Raw genomic sequence first — 19323 nt, 5'->3', positions numbered from 1 at the left:
CGCCGGCGGAAGCGGCGCCGGGGACTCATGGCGGCACTGGCGCGGGCCTTGGTGAGCGAAGGAAGGAGGGAGGGGAGGAAGGAGGGGAGAGAGCTCTGGCCCTGAGGGGGCGAGCGGCGTGTGGAACTGAGGCCGCCCCTGTGGCAGCCTCCCCCCGCAGCCCGAGGGGTGTCAGCGGGGGCTGCTCCCGCTTCCCGCCCTGTGGCCTCGCACCCGGTGTCTGGAGAAGCAGCCGGGCGAGCTTTTCCCGCGGAGTTTGTGTTTGCTGAAGGGTTAGTGAGGGGCTGGAGCTTGTTTAGGGAGGGGAACGGAGCTGGGGAAGGAGCTGGAGCACCAGGAGTGGCTGAGGGAGCTGGGCGGGCTCTGCCCGCGGAAAAGGAGGCTCAGGGGGCACCTTCTGGTTCTGCACAAACTCCCTGAGAGGAGCGTGCAGACAGGAGGGGTTCGGGAACAAGGATGAGAGGAAACAGCTTCAAATTGTGCCAGAGGAGGTTCAGCTTGGACGTTAGGAGGCATTTCTTCACTGAAAGGGTGGTCAGGCGTTGGAAGGGGCTGCCCAGGCAGGTGGTGGAGTCACCATCCCTGGAAGTGTTTAAGGGACTCTGTGCCATGGTCTAGTTGACAGGATAGTGTTGCAGTCCTAAGTTGAACTCGATGATCTCAGAGGTCTTTTCCAACTTAATTGATCCTGTGATTCTGTTGTGTAAGGGTGTGGGCTCCTGGTGGGAACTGGAGACGCATGCCTGCCAGTGGGCTCAGTGTGTGCCCTAAGAGGTGGGCATTGCCCTTATGGGGCCTTCCCCTCTCACTCTGGAGCTGTTTGATAGCAAGGGTAGTGTAAAGATTCCAGTTCTTGTGTACTGCTCAGGCACTGGCACCACCACAGGGCAGTGGTGGAGATACCATCCCTAGAAGTGTTCAGACACCATGTGCATATGGCACTTGGTGACATGGTTTAGTAATGGTTGGACTTGATCACCTCAGAGGACTTTTCCAGCCCTAGTGGTTCTGTGATTCAGATTGGAAGTGTTTGGGTTCCTGTGAAAGTGTGGGTTTCCGATGGCTCCACTCCTTTCTTCTTTCCTGTTCATTTGTGTGCATTTTTTCTTTCTATTAGCCTTTAAAGCATCTGTGGCAGAGTTCCTCTCTTTAGCATATTGTCTAGAACACGGAATTTTGTACCTGGATATGATCTTACATCACCACACAGCACTGCTAGGTGGGTACAGATGTCCCAGGAACGGGAAAGGCCTTTAGTATGGGGGCAATATCCACTTACTAAATCAGTCCCCCAGGTACTCTGAGCTGATGGCTCAGGGTGTGGTTTCCCCAATCATGCTGAGCCCTGCCTTTTCCAAACTCAAGATGAGAGCAGCTCAAATGCAGCGACCTTGAGTTCCTGCTTTCTCCTCCCACCCCTGCCCTTTCTCTGTGCTTTGTCCTTGCTCTGTTGCCTGCCTTTTTCTTGGCCCCCAGGATCCAAGTGCTGGAGCAGCAGAACAGTGACAACAGGTTGTGCAGTTTGAAAGCATTTAAGAGGCAATGGTCAGCAGGCAGCGAGGGGGGAGCCGGGCAGGGAGGGCAGTAGGGAAGCAGTGAGGCACCAGGAGGGCTCAGCTGTCTGTGGAGCCTCACCCCCAGGGCAGGGTTTGCAATGAAAGCTGCTTCTGAAGGGGAAGAATTTGCCTCCTGGGCTTACCTCTCCCTGGGCAGCTGCTCAGCCAGCTGCTGCTGGCATTCATGTGGCAAAGTACGCTGATTTGATTTTTCAGCCGGATCAGAAAGGTTTCTCTTTGGAGAGGAGATGATGTAGTTACCTGCCATTTTTGTGATCTGAAGTATGCTCAGCTTCAGCTCAAGAAGTGCTCATCCCTGGCATTTCTCAGCGTGTGTTTCTGCATTAGAATTCAGTGGTTTCCTAATTGTATGAAAACGAGTCTTAAAACTTTCTGTATTTCTTCCTTCTACTGGAAATAGGAAAATTTGGGTTTTGTCTGACTTTGAGCTCCTGGTGGATGATACAGCCCTGACATTTCAGCTCTGCTCCTTAATACTGGCATTATGATAAATCTGGCTTTTGCCCAAGATACCTTGATAAATAGCTTGCCTGCTACCTTAGCCTTTCCGAAAGTTTGCCAAGAGGATTTAGAAGACTAGTGATATTCTTTCATCTCTGTCTTGACAAGGCAGCTGCCTGCAGACTATTCCTGAGTAATCCTGTTCAGTTTAGGCTTGGTACATTTTCTTTCAGCCCAGGGGGGAAGCAAAAGAAGCCCTTGTAATTTGAAAGGAAGGCTGTGTTCTGCAGAGTGATACTGGCTTAGAGAAAATTCCTTAGCTCTTCATATTCCCTGCTATCTCCTGGTGTCTGTTTTCTTTATTACTGGATTGTTTATCACACCTCAGCTTTTAAGTGTGCTTATGCTTTTTTTTTGTTGTTGTTTTCATATGTCTTTGTCCAGTTTTGTTGCATTTGTGCTTTTCAGCAGTTCCAAACCTCAGTATGTTCAAGCTCTAAGGCATAACCTGGGCATGTTAGTGAGAAAAAGCCTCAAAAAAGCTCTGTCAGATCCTTGGAATCTTGTAGTAATTGTTCACAAAAAATAAAAAAGGTTACTTCTTTCTCAATGAAGTGTTTATTAAACTGTTTGGGTCAGAACACTAGATTATCTCAAGAAGTACTTTGTGGGACTCAGCTAAAATGTTTTTTTTGATAGAAATGTGTCATTTTCATCGTTTCACTTGCTGACGGTGATGTTAGGTGCAAAGATCAGAAGCCTGAGTAGTTTTGCTGCAGTGGAAGTGGGAAGGTGTAGTAGAGGTGGACACTCACCATGTTTGTCATGGGACACCATCTCTCCCTGGGCAGTGTTTAAAGCCCCAGATCAGTTCCTTTAATGGACTCGAGGCGCAGCTCTGGAGTTGAGGGACAGCCTGCGAGGCCAATGGCCACACCTGAGGGACAGCGGTGACAGTGCAGGTCACAGGAGGGGGACAGGAACTGGGGGTGCTTTGTGTTGGTTCCTCTTGTCTCTGGGCAGATCTGCTGCTCTCATGGTTGTCCTTTCACTGAGCACCCCCAGCGACAGTCTGACTGCCCTCCCCAGCAGATGTTAATACAGATTGGTAAGATTTCCCTGAAGTCTTTGTTTCTCAAAACTAATTCTCTGCTAATACATTGCATGCTTCAGTCTCTTAATCATCTTTGTGGCCAACCAAAAATGAAGCTATTTTTATTAGAAAATGGCATCTCCATACATTATTTCCAGTGTTGATGTAGTGTATGTATGAAGGAGGCAAATATTGTACTAACTGAAATATTGCAGAAGGTGAAAGGTGCAAGGAAGGTGCAAAAAAAGCTCCACCTCTTTTTTGTATTGCTGACATTTTCAGGACAGAAAATAATGATCTTCACTAAAAATTTATGGGGACAATATACTTTTGGAATACGAAAATTCTTAGCTGTGCCTGAGTAAATTAAGAGAAAGATGCATAAAAGCTGACTTGGATGAGGGCTTTTTAGAGCTTACTCAGTCAATTGAAGAATGCTTCTTAAGCATTTGAATTTATTGTATAGACAGAAGTTGTGGTGTGGTTTTATAATGTAGACAGCCCACCATTTCCTTCCATTCATCTGTTTCTGCCATCAGACTTGGGTTGGATACTTGTACTGGAAGGCAAAATATTTTCATAATCAAAATTTATACTCTTGTCAAGCGCAAGTTGGGAGTTGAATCTGAGGATTGTTAGAATCATGGAATATCCTGAGCTGGAAGGGACCCACAAGGATCATTGAGTCCAATGCCCAGCCCTGCACAGACACCCCGACAATCCCCCCTGTGCCTGAGAGCGCTGTCCCAAAGCTCCTGGAGCTCTGGCAGCCTCGGGGCCGTACCCATTCCCTGGGGAGCCTGGGCAGTGCCAGCACCCTCTGGGGAAGAGCCTTTCCCTGATACCCAACCTAAGCCCTTCCCTCTGCCCTTGTGACACAGCTCCATGTTGTTTTTGTTGTATGAATGAATAAAACCTGTGAGAGCAGAGGGGCAGTTACACTATTTCTGCACATCTGTGTCCTTTCCCTCATTGCTCCTCTCCTCGTTCCAGAGCTGCCAGGCTGGAGTGACCCAGTGGACAGCAGGGTGCTGTGGGTTGCTGCAGAGCCCCACAGTCCCGGGCCCCTGGAGGTGGATGCTCTGCAGTGCTTTCCAGGTAAGACATCACTGCATGTTAAAGTGTCTGAAAAATGGAATGTTCTGAAATTACCAAGAAAAAGTAAGGATTTTTCAATAAGGAGGCTTCCAAAAGTGATGTCTTCACCATGTATTGTGGAAATACCAAGGCAACTCTAGAGCTCTCTGCTGCTGCAAGAGTGAGCTCCCACTCTTGCTACATGTCCAGGTGTGTCTTTTACTAGATCCAAATGATCTGTCATGAGAATATTAAATGCAGAAGTCCAAATGGAGGTGTTACTTTTCCAAACAAGCTGTTACAAGCCAGTCATGTTTGCATGCTGTTTCCAGCATTTTATTTTAGAGAACACTTTATTTTATAGAGCATCTCCACTGTACAGTGACCTTGGACTTCCTAGTACTGACGGATGTTTACCTTGCACAGCACATTTAGTGTTGTTCCAGTGGAAGCTTTGCAGTTTGGCTCAGTGTTGTGGGATGCCAGCATAGTGCCAGTGTGTCTCTCCAGAGTAAATCAACTAGAGCATCAAGTAATAGGAGTTAATGATAAAGGGGTGAAAAATATGTAGAAAATGGGAATAGACATAGAATGCTAACCCTACTGTTAAAGCACCAGTTTGCACCAGTAGCATGTGATGTTGGGACTAGAGGTGGAAATGAGCAGTTGTGAAATTATTAATGAAGTTGGACTTACTCTACATTCAGTACACATCTGGGGATGACTGCTCTGAAGAGCATATTTACTCTGAATTAATTGATAAATAAGGTACTGCTAAGCTGGGTGTGCTGGGAGACTGAGAGTGTTCTGTTCAGTGTGCAGCTTCTCTCCTGGAGAGCCCACATCCTTGCTCCTGCCTGAGTGTTTTCTTTGTTGTGCACTAGATCTGTGATTGAAGTCATAGGGCCTGTAGTGGTAGCATTTACACTGCAATTTGTGTTTTCTCAAGTCTTGGCCACAAAAACAACTGAACAGGCTATAAAGTTGTAGATAAAAATAGCTATTTGTCTGCTAAGTCAGAAAAAACAATTATTCTTTATTAAGAGACAAACCCCATAATTAGAAGTAGTGTGAGAGCCCAAGCAGAGAGGCTGTGGCTTTTGGGTACAGTGTTCTACCAGTCCATTCCATCAGTACATTTATGGAACACTGGAAAATGTGATCTGGAGCATTAAGGATAGACAACCATTTTGTTTCTAACAGTTGCTATAATAAATTTGTGCTATTTGTGATTTCAGGATTAGCCAGCTTGGAAGAAAACTAGTGGTGGTTGATGTAAAATCAATGGTTTCTTAATTCTTTTTCTTTTCTTTTATCATTTCTACTAGAGACACAAGGCTGGCACCTTCCAACTCTCTCAATTCTGTGGTGGATTGATTCAAGCCAATGGAGCCATCACACAGCAAAACAGATCTTTTTACAATATGAGTAAGGTGAGAAGAGTTGGGAGGTTTTATTGTTGGAGGACACATGTGCTGGGGATTCTACAGAGACAGGGGGCAAAACACATAGGAGAGGATTCAGCCTTTCTCTGAGATGTTTTAGTGTAATGTGAACAGTGGGTCTGGTGATTGGAGAAGGAATTCTGTTCCTTTCCAGAAAACGAAGGGCTGGCATAGGAAGGTGCAGTTACAGTTGGGTCATCAGGGTGAAGGTTCATTGACAAGGCTGAGGGCTTCCTTCCAGTCAGGAAAGAAATTAAGTCAAGGTAGTTGGGGGCAGATGTTCCTTCCACACATATTAGAAGTGACAAATTGATTTCTTATTCTTTGGTTTGGGAGTAATGTGTGGTGACAGTTTTGCTATCTTCTAAACACTGAAAATTGTCGCGCAGTCTACTAATAACAGCTAATTATTGTGTGACAATTTATTGTTCATCTGTACTGTTTTGTTAATCTGTGGTCTATGTGTCTTGTACATGCATTGTCTTTTGTCTTGGAGTAGAAGTTTCCTGAGGCATGAATCAACTCCGTAATATCAGTTCACCACTTAAACTAAGGGTGTTAGCATCTCTCAACTAATAAATATCCTGATATCTTGTTAATCCAGTGTGAAAAAAATGGCAAAATGGAACACATGCATGAGAAGTGAGATGACAGAAGGAAAAAGAGTTAGGGACTGATGGGTAAAACTTCCATGAAAACAATAATCCCAGTTTGCTATCTAGCTAATAGTGCATTTTGCTGGTGTGGAGTTAGAGGTCCATACTAAGAAGGATTTAAAATTTGTTATTTTGAAGTGGATAGAAAAAATGAAGTGAAACCAGAAGTGTGCAAGGGAAGAGCCTCTGCCTGGTCTTTGCATTAGTTCTCAGCTAAGGGTTTTTCCTTCTTATAGTCAATTTTTCAGTGTTTTCCAGCTATTAAGATAAACCAAACATTTTGCAGACAGGGATTGAATCATATACAAAGGGATTGCACAATTTATCATGGCCAGAGCTAAAGCTGTTACCCAGACTCCCAAAGATGGTGCATGCCCCTAATCCCCACTCCTGCCTGCACTGCTCTGAGCTCTGCACAGGCAGCACTTAGAGAGCAGGTCTGGGAGAGCAGTGGGTGACAAGACAGTACCTCAAACAAACCAGGAGTGCCATGAAAATCTTCAAGGCAGGACTCAAGATTTGTTTTGGTGTATTGGAAAGGGCAAGGGGAAGGGTACAAGGGCTGAAAGATGGATGGGGAAACTTCCCAGTTAAAATAGCCATGGTGTAAGAAGCCAGGCAGGATTTATGACCAGAGAGGAAGCAGTTTACAACACTGTAGGTTTGAGGTGAGTTTTTGGACTGCAACTTCATTATTTTGAATAGAGAAGTACTTACTCATCTTTGAAATGTGAACTTGACTATGCAGTCCTGGTGGGAAAGTGGTTTGGAATTAATGGTGAGCTCCAGATGTTTCAGTTTATGTTTGGTGTCAAAATTAAAATGATTGTTTGCTTTAAGCACTGCCTTTCAGGTATTGAGCAGGAAAGGCAGCCTTAGGTAGGCTTATGTCCCTTGCACAGTGTCTTCATGAGCTTGTTTTGAGTGAGTTATAAAATAAATTTTTATGTCTCTCTCTCTCTCTCTCTCTCTCTCTCTCTCTCTCTCTCTGTTGTGGTTTTAGCCCAGCTGGCAACTAAGCACCACTCAGTCGTCCCCCCACCCCACCCCAGTGTTTCCTAGATCTGATTTTACAGATTCTTACAGGATTGTTTAATTGCATTTGGCTGCAGTCCTAGCATTGACAGGATGAGCTTCAGACCTCTATCCATAGGTTGAACCAAGCACTCTCTGCTTAAATCCCTTCACCATCTCTTGAGCTAGTCCAGGCTGCCTTGCAGAAGAAAGAAGCAAGAAACATGGCATTTCCTAGAGAAACCTGCTTGTTGGTTAGTCTTTGTTTTAGTGATGAGCTAACAACAGACAAATTGAGATAATTTTGGTTTTTAACTTATTCTGCATAATGAAAAACCTGTACAGAGGGAGACTTCATATGCATTTATAGATAAGAGGCATGTAGTGAAGTTTTGCCTGGGTTCATTAGAGGTTCAGTGTGATTTGAATTGCTGTGGAGGAGATGAATGTTGATTTAGTGAGCGTGGCAGTGGTTATTGGACACAAGCTCTGCCTTCAGCAGTTCCTACCATTGCCTGGCTGGAGGGGGATTTTGGAGTTACAATGGAAGGTTAGGAGCCATTTGTAGAGTAGCAGGGAGTATTGCACTGCATAATACTGAAGAGGAGGTTTAAATAAAAACTGGTTTAAATACCCACGTAGGTGTCAGGGGAATCACTGGGTCCATCACGTGTGGCAGAGGGTGGGATGAGCCTCTGCAGACCTTGGTAACAGGGGACCTGGTGAGCAGGGTTAATGACCAGCATTCAGAGGAGGAGCTATCACAGGAGGTCTGAGCAGTGTTACACTGTCTGGGAGGTTGACAGATATTAAAATGGTGCTGGGTGTGTTTCTCCCCATTTACCTGAACACTGGGCATGGCAAGATTCAAGGCACTGACAGCCATCCATGGACAGTGCACAAGTGCAGAGTATTTTATCTCAAATGCTCAGGCTTGTGTGTGGATATACACAGGGATGGATTCTGTCTCAGAGCTATAATTTTGTCACCTTTACAGTCAGTTTTTAATTAATTATAGCAATTTGTGCAGAGTATGGATCTGTATTTTAATCTGTATCTTAATGTGTATTTACTTACCGTTCATGCCATTTCAAACACTACTATGTTAGTGCTAGGAGGTCTATAGAGAATTATCAGAAAAGGGAAAAGATTTCAATATGAGAATAGCCTGTTTTAGGACCCTTCTAAACTAAGGAATGCATGTATGATACTGGCCTATAAAAGTAATAAAAGTTACTGAAAAGTGGGATAGGAAACGGTTGTTTGCAGGTTCTTATGCGAAAATTGGGAGCGTCCAATGATCATAGAATACTTTGGGTTGGAAGGGACTTTTAAAGGTCATCTAGTCCAACTTACAAAGTTGGATTTTAAAAAGGCACAAGGGATTTTTTTTAACATGATTAAACTGTGAAACCCAACATACCACGACTTTGTGTTACTGAGGTTAAATAGTTTCAAATGCCACAGGGATGCTGAAGGTGTAGCCAGTTGGAGCTGACAAAAAAATGAACAGGTACATTTTCGTGTGCAGGAATGTCTGTCAGAAGCTGGGCAGGTACATCCCAGAAGGCTGGGGGGGTGTGTGCTGTATTTCTCTGCTTTTGTGTCATCCCCAAGAGTCTGCTCCTGGTCCTTGCTGGAGCTGCCATCCTGCTCTCATTACTGTCACAGGTTATAATGGCTCTCAGCTGTATTTCCTCAAATCATACCTAGGAGGTTCATGTGCAATAGATAGGTTAAAAGTAATTTATTGATGGCAAAAAGTCTATACTGCATGCTTAATTCATGGAAATTATTTGCTGGAGTACCAGTGGTGATTACAGCTGGCTGATGGCTGCTGCTGGGGCAGAATGCCATAAAGTTTTCTTACCAGTTGTGCTGCTTTGGGCTGGGGGAGGGTAAATTTTCTTCCTGGTAGCTGGTATGGGTTGTGGTTTGGATTTGTGATTTGCGCTGGACACAGCCCTGACATCCCAGGCATGTTTGAGTTACTGAGCAGGGCTGACACAAGGCTGAGGCATTTCCTGCTCCTCTCCCCACCAGTGGAGTAGCTGGGGGTGCACAAGGAATTGTGGGGACACAGCAGGGACACAGTGAGGACAGCTGATCCCAGCTGACCCCAGGGACAGTCCAGACCATCCAGCATCATTCTCACATATAAAGCTTGGGAAGAAGGTGGAAGTGGGGGACATTGGTGTGATGTTACTCTGATGGAGACCAGGTGCCCTGGGGATGGTTTAGCACCTGCCTGCCCTGGGAAAGTGGGGGATCAATTCCTCCTTTGGCTTTGCTTGTGTCTCTGGCTTTTGTTTTACTGCCCTTATCTCAACCCTTCAATTTTCTCACTTTTACCCTCCCAATTCTCTCCCCTGTCCCCATCTGTCCATTGGGCTAGAGCCACAGCATCAGCCCAGGGGTGTTTAAGGTGTGTAGTGAGTCTGGAAGAGAACATTTATCTTCATGTTTGCACACACTGCAAATCATTGCTGACTAAGTACTTTGCTGATCTGGATTTTCTGCAAATACTCTGCAGATTAACTGTAAAGGGAATAAGAGTCTGGGGGAGCTCTTTGGTAAGAATGGTGGGTTCATGTATCTTCATTGGTTTTAAAACAGAGCTGATTGGTTTGTGTAATGCATAATTACTGTAGAATGCCTGTGAGAGGAAGAGAGGGAATGTGAAAGGTTAGCTTTATTTACTCTGTTTCTGTGATTTGTTTGCTCATTTTATCTGCAAAAGACTTAAGCCCAAGTAAAGACACTTAGAATGAATATGGGAGTCTAGGATAGGAGCCATATTTTGGAAAGCAAGTTTCTGTAAATATTAAATATTTGAGCTTCCAATGGGATGTTGTTATCACAATGGTTATACAATTTTTGTATTCATACACAGAGGAATGGCACATATGAAAACCAGTGGAATATTTTCAGAGGAGACCTAAACAGTGTTTTTTGTTTAAAAAACAGTTGAACAAAGAAAACAGGCAATAAAACCCTTAAATTCTCTGTTAAATTTGTAACTTTGCTATCTAAAATGTGTCAGATTTAAGTGCTGAGACTGAAATATGTGCTATTTCAATTTTACAGCATCTTTCTGCAAAAGATTCCTTGCTGTCCTCTGAAGAAAAAGTGGGTGCTTTTACAAGGATAATAGAAGCCTTGGGGTTCACAGGACCACTCAAGTACAGCAGATGGGTAAAGCACTAATTTAATAATTCTTTTGTTTGTTTCGTAGTTCTAAAAAGCAGACCAAAAACCCTCCACATTTTTTTTCTTATGATAGGAGCAGTATTTAATAGATAAGTTTTAATGTAAATTTCTGTTTTCTGATGTAAGGAATTACTAATCCAGATCTTGAACCTCCATTATGTATTGCCATCATTGACATATGCAACAATACTGTATTGGGTAGAGTCTAAATCCTTCTTGAATTTCTTCAGATATCTGATTTTAACTTCGTTTGTGCATCAAAGAACAGAGTAAGAGCCTTACCAGGAGGATCTGCTGAGCAGGCAGTGATGAGATATGGTGTGGTTGCTGCTCAAATCACTGTTCAGTGGTAGCTGACTGGGGCAGAGTCACAAATAGGTCCAGCTCTTTCTCCTTTTCTTTTTAAATAGCCCTTTCATAAAACGATTGGTAACATTGACTAAGTGAGAGCAGCTCTGTGAGAGACGCTTTTGGTTCCTTATGTGGAAGAAAAAGATGAAATTCATAATTTTTTTTCTCTGAACAAAGGAAGAGTACAAAAGAATGAGAGGAGAAGGCAGCTTGAAAGAAGGACTGAGCTCAATCGTGTTGAAATGAAAACCAGTTATTTGAATAAAAAGATTAAAAATAATGGAAAGCTTAAGGTGCTTCGAATAGCTGCAAGGCAGAGTGCACCTCTTCAGAGACTGATCTGAAACTATTGCTGATTGCATGCTGCTCCTCAGAAAGTGTAAAGCAAAGATAAATGACTTGTAACAGGCTTACTTATTTTGGTTAAAATCAGTTGCTTTAATCAGGTGATGCTAAACCTCTTGAGAGTGTAGTTTCTCTCCCATGTGCTTGTGTACATATTGTTGTAATAAAGATTCTTGTTAGCTCTAAGTGTTGATTTCAGAGTTCTCCTTAATTGCTGCTCTTTACTGCCTGCTTTTGGCTGGGGATCCTGGGTTGGGACAGAGTTATTTTGTGGTTAGGGCCCAAGAGACCTGAGTTCATTCTTGGCCTTGCCCGTGCTCTACAGGAGATCTTTGGGAAGTTTCTTAATATTTCTCTTGCTTTTTTCTGTTTTATTCTCCCTTCCCCCATGCTTCTTCTACACTCTAAAACTTCCATGATTAAATTTCATCAGTTTCTCCTTTGTTACCTGCATTATTTAAGGGCTGGATTGTGGGGACTGTTTTTTTACAATATGTTTTTAATGTCTGGTAATGCCTGCTCTGGGGCAGTGACTCTCACCAGGGAGCTCTCTGCTCACAGGCCAGGCAGTGTTTCCTTTAAAAGGGAAACCTTCAGAACTCCTGTAAGCAATGCAAATCATTTTACTTCAAGAAGTTTAGATATATGTTTGATTTTTGACAGAAGCCTGAGATTACTGAATAAGAAAAATAATGAGCTCCTGTGTTTCCTCAACAATCAGTTGCAACTTCTTTATTTTCCTTTTGGTTGAAGGAGACACAAATAATTACTTTGGTGATTTGAACTGCCATTTAGCAGGCAGAGTGCTCATCCTTGCAGTGTGGTGAGCTGAGATGATCACTGGTATATGTCACTAGAAAAAACAAAAAACCAAACCAGAGCAATCCAAACCCAATGCCATTCCTCTTTAAGATTTTTGCTATTAGTTATTGTGCTCTTTGAAGCTTCATCACATGTGTCTATGTTCTAGATGATGCACTGGAGGTGTTTTGGGTGCAGTGGCAGGCAGGGAGCAAGCATGCAGGAATACCTCATGTTGTTCATCATTTGGAATTCCTTTCTCACTCTTATAATCAGTCAAGTGTCACTTTTCTAGGAAAAAAAAAGCTATTTTTAGGACATATCTGGTATGTGACTTCTTTAATATTTAAAACTTAAATTACACAAAACGCTCTTACTGGTATGCATCACTTAAATTTATTAGAGGAAACCAGGAGTTGTGAATTGGGATCTTCAGAGACTCTGTAAAGAAAACCATTTAATTTATATTTTCTGTAATTATATCAAGTATTTTAACATACTAGATTTGGAAGACATTTAATAATTTTTTTTCCTTCAAGGCAAAATGAATTATACTCATGCCATTACTGGCAGATCTAATAGTTTAATGTGCTCCTGAAAATCTCAAGCATTGGTGATTCTCAGAAGAAGTGTTTTCAGAAAATGGCTGTGTGGGACAAAGGGACAGTGTTCACCAGTGTTCCCAGTGTTCAGGGACAAAGCCAGCAGTGTTCCCCAGCTCAGTGATGAATGTTTCAAGTGTTGTCCCTTTCTTTTGTTCAGAAGCTGAAGGTGGCGGCGCTGCGCATGTACGCGTGCTGCGTGGAGAAAACCGACTTCGAGGAGTTCTTCAACAGTAAGTGCTGCCCTGAGGGTGTGTGCCTGCTGCCTTGGGAAAGGAACACACACTGGAATCATGTCACTGGATCTGTTTGTGATGATAAATGCAACAACAAAAAGACTTGTCAGACCTTACCAGGGCATAGTCAGCTGGAAGGGGACTGTACTGCAGCATTCCCCTGAGCTCTGGAGTGACAGGGGTACAAGGGCAGACCCTAGAGTCTGGCATTGTTACATTTTCCCTGCTGCAGTGGGGAGCAGGAACAGGAGTGGGATAGGAAGAGCTTGGAATGGCCTGGACTTCAAAGGATATTGCCATTTTTGTTATTACCAGGGGTGGGATAAACTAAGAATCCAAATATACCTTCCCTTTTTATGGTGGTCAGGTGGTTTCTGTGTCCTACCCTGTGCCAGCCCCAGTACAACTGGGATGCAGGTAAGGGAATCACCCCCATCCACTAATGCTCAACTTTGTAATGATACAAGGTCAGTTAGGTCACAGGGATCACCTGTCTCTGTCATGGCTGGGGGAGGTTTGGGTACGACTTAAGAGACTTTCTACATTTTTTACTGACCCTGATAGCATTAAATCAGGACACATCTCTTGACTGGGTAGAGAGTATGACTAGAACAGTCTGTATAGTCTATATAGTGTGTGTATATATGTATATATATATATCTATAACTAGAGCATACATAGAGCAAGTCCTTCCTACAAGTATATAGGTATATTAGTGACTTGGATTGGGATGATTTTTTGATGTTGTACACAGTGGTTTTTAACTGGTTTTTTTTAGCTAAAAATCTGTTGCAGCTTTGAATAGTTTCAAACCTGGCTGGTGAAGAAGGAAGATGTACTTTGAGACTTATGTAAGCTGCAATAGTATTTTTTTTCTTAGGTGAATGATTTCTCGTGTCAGTGTGATTTAGCTGGTAGTAAACCCAGCTGGATCTGGCCTGGATTCCTGAGCTGCCAGATGCTTCCTTACAGCACAGGTTGGGGCTGCTGCCTCATGAGAGATCAGCTGAAGGAACACCTTCATCCAGTGCAGAGCATAGTGAGGGTGGTTTGTTACATAGTGTTGCTACTGCAAAATTTTCAAGTGTTTTTCAGAAGATTTTCCAAACCTCTGATGTGGTTTCAGTGGTTGAAGGAGTGAGAGAACTCTGTGAGCAGTAGGATTCATTTCTAGTGATCAAAACTTGAGAACCTCATTTTGCCTGTGCACACCCTCTCCCAGCTGAGTGCCCTCCCAGGCTTGCTCAGATAGGGTCTGCTCTGTTTGTGGTATTTACCTCTCAGACAAGGGCTTTGCTGTCTTTAACTGGTGTTTCACTATCCCTGTTTAATTGTACAAAGATCTATAAATGTTGCCCTAGCTTAAAATTTAAAGGAATTTCTAAACTTGTCTGTGGAAAGAATTCTGGCATAGATTTTCAGGTTCAATACAGAGTAAAATAGCTTCAGTTGTGTTTTTGATGTTGTCTTACTGTCTTGAAAAGAAAACATGTATTTAAAGAGTAGGTGTTTGCATGGACTTAAGACAGTTGTTGTCTAAAGAACAAGGTAGTTTTCTGAGATTGATGGAGTGCATGATGCACCTGTTGGTGGTATAGGATCACCTGTGCTGTGGGGGGTCAGTGCTTGTGGTTCCAAAGAAATCATTGTTTTCATATCACAACAGGTAAGAGAAGTTTCTTTTACTTCTGTCACATAGAAATTAAACTGTTTTGGGGGATTAGCTCAAAAATTTAACAGGCTTGTGATCCATGTTAAAAAGTAGTTCCCCTAAAACAAGCAGTGTGGGATGGGTGGGAAGCTTTTAACAGGATTTTGCCATGGAGAAGCTTTAGGCTGTGGTTCCAAGGGCAGCTGAGTTGAGGTAGCAGCCAAAGGTGAAAGTCTCACATCTCCATCTTCCTGTGCCCTGTTCTAGTTTGCACAGGTATATCCTTGGTGAATGTTCAGGTCACTGAAGGAGAACAGCCCAGTTTACTGACATCCTGGTTTGCTGTATTGATGAGCTAAAGTGGCACATGGAAGGGTCTGGTGCAGAGCAGCTGTGGCACAAAGCAGGTGCTAGGGAGTGCATAATTGAGAGGGAAACATGGCATGGAGCAGGATACCCAGCTTTCACTTGAGTTTACCATGTCTGCATCAAACTGTGTCAGTCAGGAGCTGTTTTTTTCCTCTAGCAGCTAAAGATGGACATTGCTTAAGCCCATTGCTCACTCCTGAAGGAGCAGCCTGGTAGGAGGAGGGGCAAGTACCTGTGACCTGTGCTGTGCTGCAGCAGCAGAGCAGTGCCCCAGCCTGTGCTCTGTGGGTGCTGCTCCCCTCCCAGTGCCCACGGGAGCCCCAGGGCAGGGTGGTGCTGTCTGAACCATGTGCTCACCTGGGCTGTGATTGTGCTCTGCTGCCCTTCTGGCTCTAGCTGGAGGGTGTTGAGATCAGCTGAACTGCTCAGAGTCAGCTTTGCTCTCTGGAGAGCTTATTAGCTCCTTCCTGGCCACGTGTGAGCCCTGTTAACCTGCTGAGCTGACCTGGGAAACCTGCAGCCACTCATGTGTGAAACCACTCGTGGGCTCGTTAACCTGAGTGAGCAGAACCAGTTCTGCACAGAGCCCTTCTCAGTGTTTTCTGGATGTGCTTTTGTGGTGTGGTTCTGCTGTGGCATAAGGAACAACTGCACTGTGACCTTCTGGAACTTGGATTGCTGTGGGGAGTTTGTAGGGTCACTCTCTTACAGAGGTGACAGTGTAAAGAGTGGATGGTGTAGTGGAGGGCTAGGACAGTGTCCATTTCATGTCTTATGGGCTCTCTTCTATCTCACTGCATTCCTGCTGATGCCCAGTGGAATTTCTGAGACTTTTTGTGGCACAGTATGAGAGCCCTGTGAACTGCCTATCTCTGTATATGTCTTGGAACAGCAGTTCCCAAAATATAGACTGTGGCTATGCAAGTCATGAGGCCACTGTAGGATATAAAGAAGGTGTTTTAATTGAGACTCTTGAGTATAAAACTGCAGCTAATTTTATTATGCTTCCCATCCTTTTGTCTCTTGATATTGGATCACTCATGGACAAAACTTTGGGAACTCTGCTTTAGAGCCCATATCCCAAATGTCTGCACTGTGCTGCTTATGGGGAAAGTGGAGCTATTTTAGGATGTCAGCTGTTTCTTGTTTAAAGGAGAAGAGAGAAACGGCAGAGGGAATAGCAAAGTTGCTGGTGCCAGGTTTGGCACAGAGCTTGGGTAGTTCCCATGCAACAGAGGAGGCAGCCTGTGAGGAGAGAGTTTCATGCCTGACCTCAGACTTGAAAGGTCAAAAGAACTTTTAGCATCAGGCAGGTAATACTCAGAGCTGAACTGGAGTTTGGCTGATGAATATGGACTGTAGGGTTACCTTGAATTGAACTTGAACTATTTATGCTGTTAATTCTCTAGAGTCAGGCAGCTGCAGCAGTAGAGAGTTTGTCTCACTAAATCAGGCTTTTGGATGGCTCCTAGTGGGGCTCAGTGCAGCTCAAAAAAGGCTGGAGGTTACAGGACTCTTAATTCTTATGTCTCCCATAATAGGCACTGCTCGGTGCCTTCCAGGCTCCTGCTCCTGCTTGCCACACTCCGGGGAGCACTGACACAGCGCACCTGTTCTTTTGCAGGATGTGTGGATGTTTTCCCATTGTGTCCTTCCTAAAGTTGTGGTAGTGGCAAAGAGAATCCATCATGAAAAAGTTCTTGCTTTTGCTTAAAGGAGCCACTCTTCATTTAAATTTACCATGCAGACAGTCCAAATATAGAAGTTAAAAATTATTTATAAAAATAGAATTGCAACTCTTGGAAAGTTAGAGAAAAAATTCTTGCCTCCTGGGTACTGAATAGGTCTTTAAAAACTTTCCGTGTTTCCAGGAGTGGAGGTGTGAGCTTTGCTTTCCACTGCAGAGTGATTTCTGTGGTAGGGGACTGGTCCATGGGAACTCCTACTGGAGAAACCTCTGTCTGAACTGAGTGTTTGCCTCTTGCCTGTGGAACCTTCATTTACTGAGATGGTTTGGTTAATGCAGGCATTGTGTGCTGCTGCCCTAGTTAGAGATGCCTTGGCATGGCTTTAGGTCAAAATAGTCATTTCTAGGCACAGGAATTATTTCTAATAGGAATGAGAGAGCCAGAAGGGTAGAAGGGTGAGGGAGACCTGTGTTTAATCTCCAAACATGGACTGTTAGTGTCTTTGTACTGTCTTAGAGGTGATGTATGGGCAGTGGTGCTGAACCTTGGCACCTCCTGGGCCTGATGGAGTCATCTCTCTGGGGAGGGAGGAATAGTGGTGATCTGTTTGGTTCTTCTGACCAGAGCTGGCATATAAAAAGAAAGAGGCTGTGAAAGCTTTGCTTCATGATGTGGGTGAATCTCTTTTGTAATACTTGACAGCAAAGAAGTATAGGAGCCAGGAAGGAATCTATTTAGCACAGAAAAGACGAGGTTGACTTCCCTAGGGCATATCTGACTGTAGAGTCACTTTCTGAAGGCTCTCAGGCCTTTTTCCAGCTAGGTTTGAACAGCTCAGAAGAGAACACCAAGTGCTGGGTAGGCCAAGGTGGCTACCTCAGATCCTTCTCATTAGGGACTTGCCTTAAAACCCTCTCCAGGAAACAGATGCAGAAGTGTGCCTGGGAGGAAGGTTTGAGATTGACAGGAACTAAAGGATTTGGCATGCACAGAACCCACAGGTTCATTTTTTTTCAAGCATGAGGAAGAGGAATATGGTTTTTGTGCCACGTGGCCTAAATCTCCAGCCTCGCATCCTAACGGCACATGAAAATCCATCTTGTGAACACACATATGGACAAGCCATCTCTGGGAAAACAGCGGCTGTGGGAGTAGAGCTGAATCTGGAAACAGATTGTTTCTGTGGTTGGTTGATGGGTTTAATCCTAATGTAGCCTGGCTGGAGCACTCAGAGTGCTGTGGGCTGTGCAGTCATGGAGTGAATCCAACTGGTGGAGTGGGAGCAGAGACTCAGGTAACACAGAATTCTGTCCCTGGCAGGAGACAGCAGCACATGAGAAGGAAGAGTGTAAGAATGGAGCAAAGCATCCATTGATTCCACTGTGTTAGCCACTGCTGCTTTGAGACTCTCCAGGCTAGAAGCTACATGTTTGTCTCATTGTGGAATTTTCCCCCTCTGTAAAAGTTGTCCAAGTGGGTTCTAAACACCTGAAATCTTTCAGAATCCACAGCATCCTGTGGCTGTATGTTCTAGAGTTTAAGCACAAACATGACAGTAAATCATGTTTGCTTCTAGTATGTATGTACTGTTATTGCTGAAAATAAATTACTAAAGTGCTTTTAGATTTTGGTGCAGTGAATTTCTGTTAAGCACAAAATGGGATTAAATTCATTTTAATGTTTTGTTTTGGTTTTGTGTTTTTTTCCCCTTCCATCAAGGATGCCAAATGCCTGATACTTTGAATTCATGGTTTCTAGTAGCCCAGCTTCATGTCTGGTAAGTGAAAGACAAAATAGTAATACAATTATTTTCAGGAAATGGAGTTATATACAACTTAATGTAAGAAAAATACAGCCTTCTATCCATGCTTGATAATAGAGGTTATATTAATTTTACTGCTGACTGAATTTAGGCTGTTTTCTGCTGAAGAACAGTAAGTCCTATAGAGAAGCTGACATCTCTTACATCTCAAAATTCCTCACTAGTGGAATGATCTTTGCCATGAGTTTTCTAAAAGCCTTGCTCAGGCTATGTGGAAAAATCCTACTTGGGTGTTTTAGGAAAGGTTTAAATTTATGTAAAAGTCATTTAAATTGGGAGAATTTGTGGTGATGAGAAGCATTTAACAAATTACAGCACTGGCATTTATTCTTTCACTTCTGAAAGGTACGTGCAGGGAGGTGAATGCCAGCTTGGCTGCATGTGAAAATATTTAACACCTTAAACGTGAAGTTTTTTCCCTTTTTAGTTTGTGAAAATAGTAGCCAAAAAAATCAGGTTTTCATCTAGCATTACATACTTATAAAGGTCAGAGGATGCACAAGGGAGTACAGTAATTTTTTAAGTGCCAGATCTTTCAGGGAACTGAAATCCATAGACTTGGGTTCGGCTGTCCAAAGGCTGAAAGGAAGTTTGTACTGAAATAGCTGCACTTAAGGCCCCTTGTTTCTTTGCCTCCTCCTTTTTCCCTTCTCTCCTTTTAATTTCCTGACTCCTCAATATAGTGGAAGATGGGGCAGCTCATTACACTGAAGAGTGAATAAATGAGCAGAGCCGTTGAAATTATAATCAGTTAATGAAATCAGTGGAACAAAGTAAGGATAACCCTCGAAATCTGCAGTTTATTTATTTTCTACTGTTCCCTGTGGGAAAAAAATGAATTGATGATAATAATTCATATAGGTATTTTGAAAATTAGTGCAATAAGTGTTAAAAACCAGACTGTTTGTAAGTATCTGGGAAAACCAAAGAGGGTTAAGATGAATC

The 19323-nt window shown here is 43.5% G+C and overlaps 1 protein-coding gene across 1 annotated transcript in view; it reads left to right on the top strand.

Annotated features, from left to right (window-relative positions):
* LOC115911882 (ubiquinol-cytochrome-c reductase complex assembly factor 1) overlaps nt 1-19323 on the top strand; it is a 46391-nt gene continuing 27068 nt past the window's right edge. Inside the window, exons 1-6 of the mRNA XM_030963148.1 lie at nt 1-51; nt 4105-4209; nt 5517-5621; nt 10391-10498; nt 12773-12845; nt 18276-18333. Of these exons, the coding sequence (XP_030819008.1) occupies nt 28-51; nt 4105-4209; nt 5517-5621; nt 10391-10498; nt 12773-12845; nt 18276-18333 (473 nt within the window). The 5' untranslated portion in view covers nt 1-27. The remainder of the gene's footprint in view (nt 52-4104; nt 4210-5516; nt 5622-10390; nt 10499-12772; nt 12846-18275; nt 18334-19323) is intronic.

This window comes from Camarhynchus parvulus, chromosome 20, assembly GCF_901933205.1.
Source record: "Camarhynchus parvulus chromosome 20, STF_HiC, whole genome shotgun sequence".
Lineage (NCBI taxonomy): Eukaryota > Metazoa > Chordata > Aves > Passeriformes > Thraupidae > Camarhynchus > Camarhynchus parvulus.
Note: the sequence above shows the minus strand (reverse complement) of the source record. Positions and strands in the feature narration are given on the sequence as shown.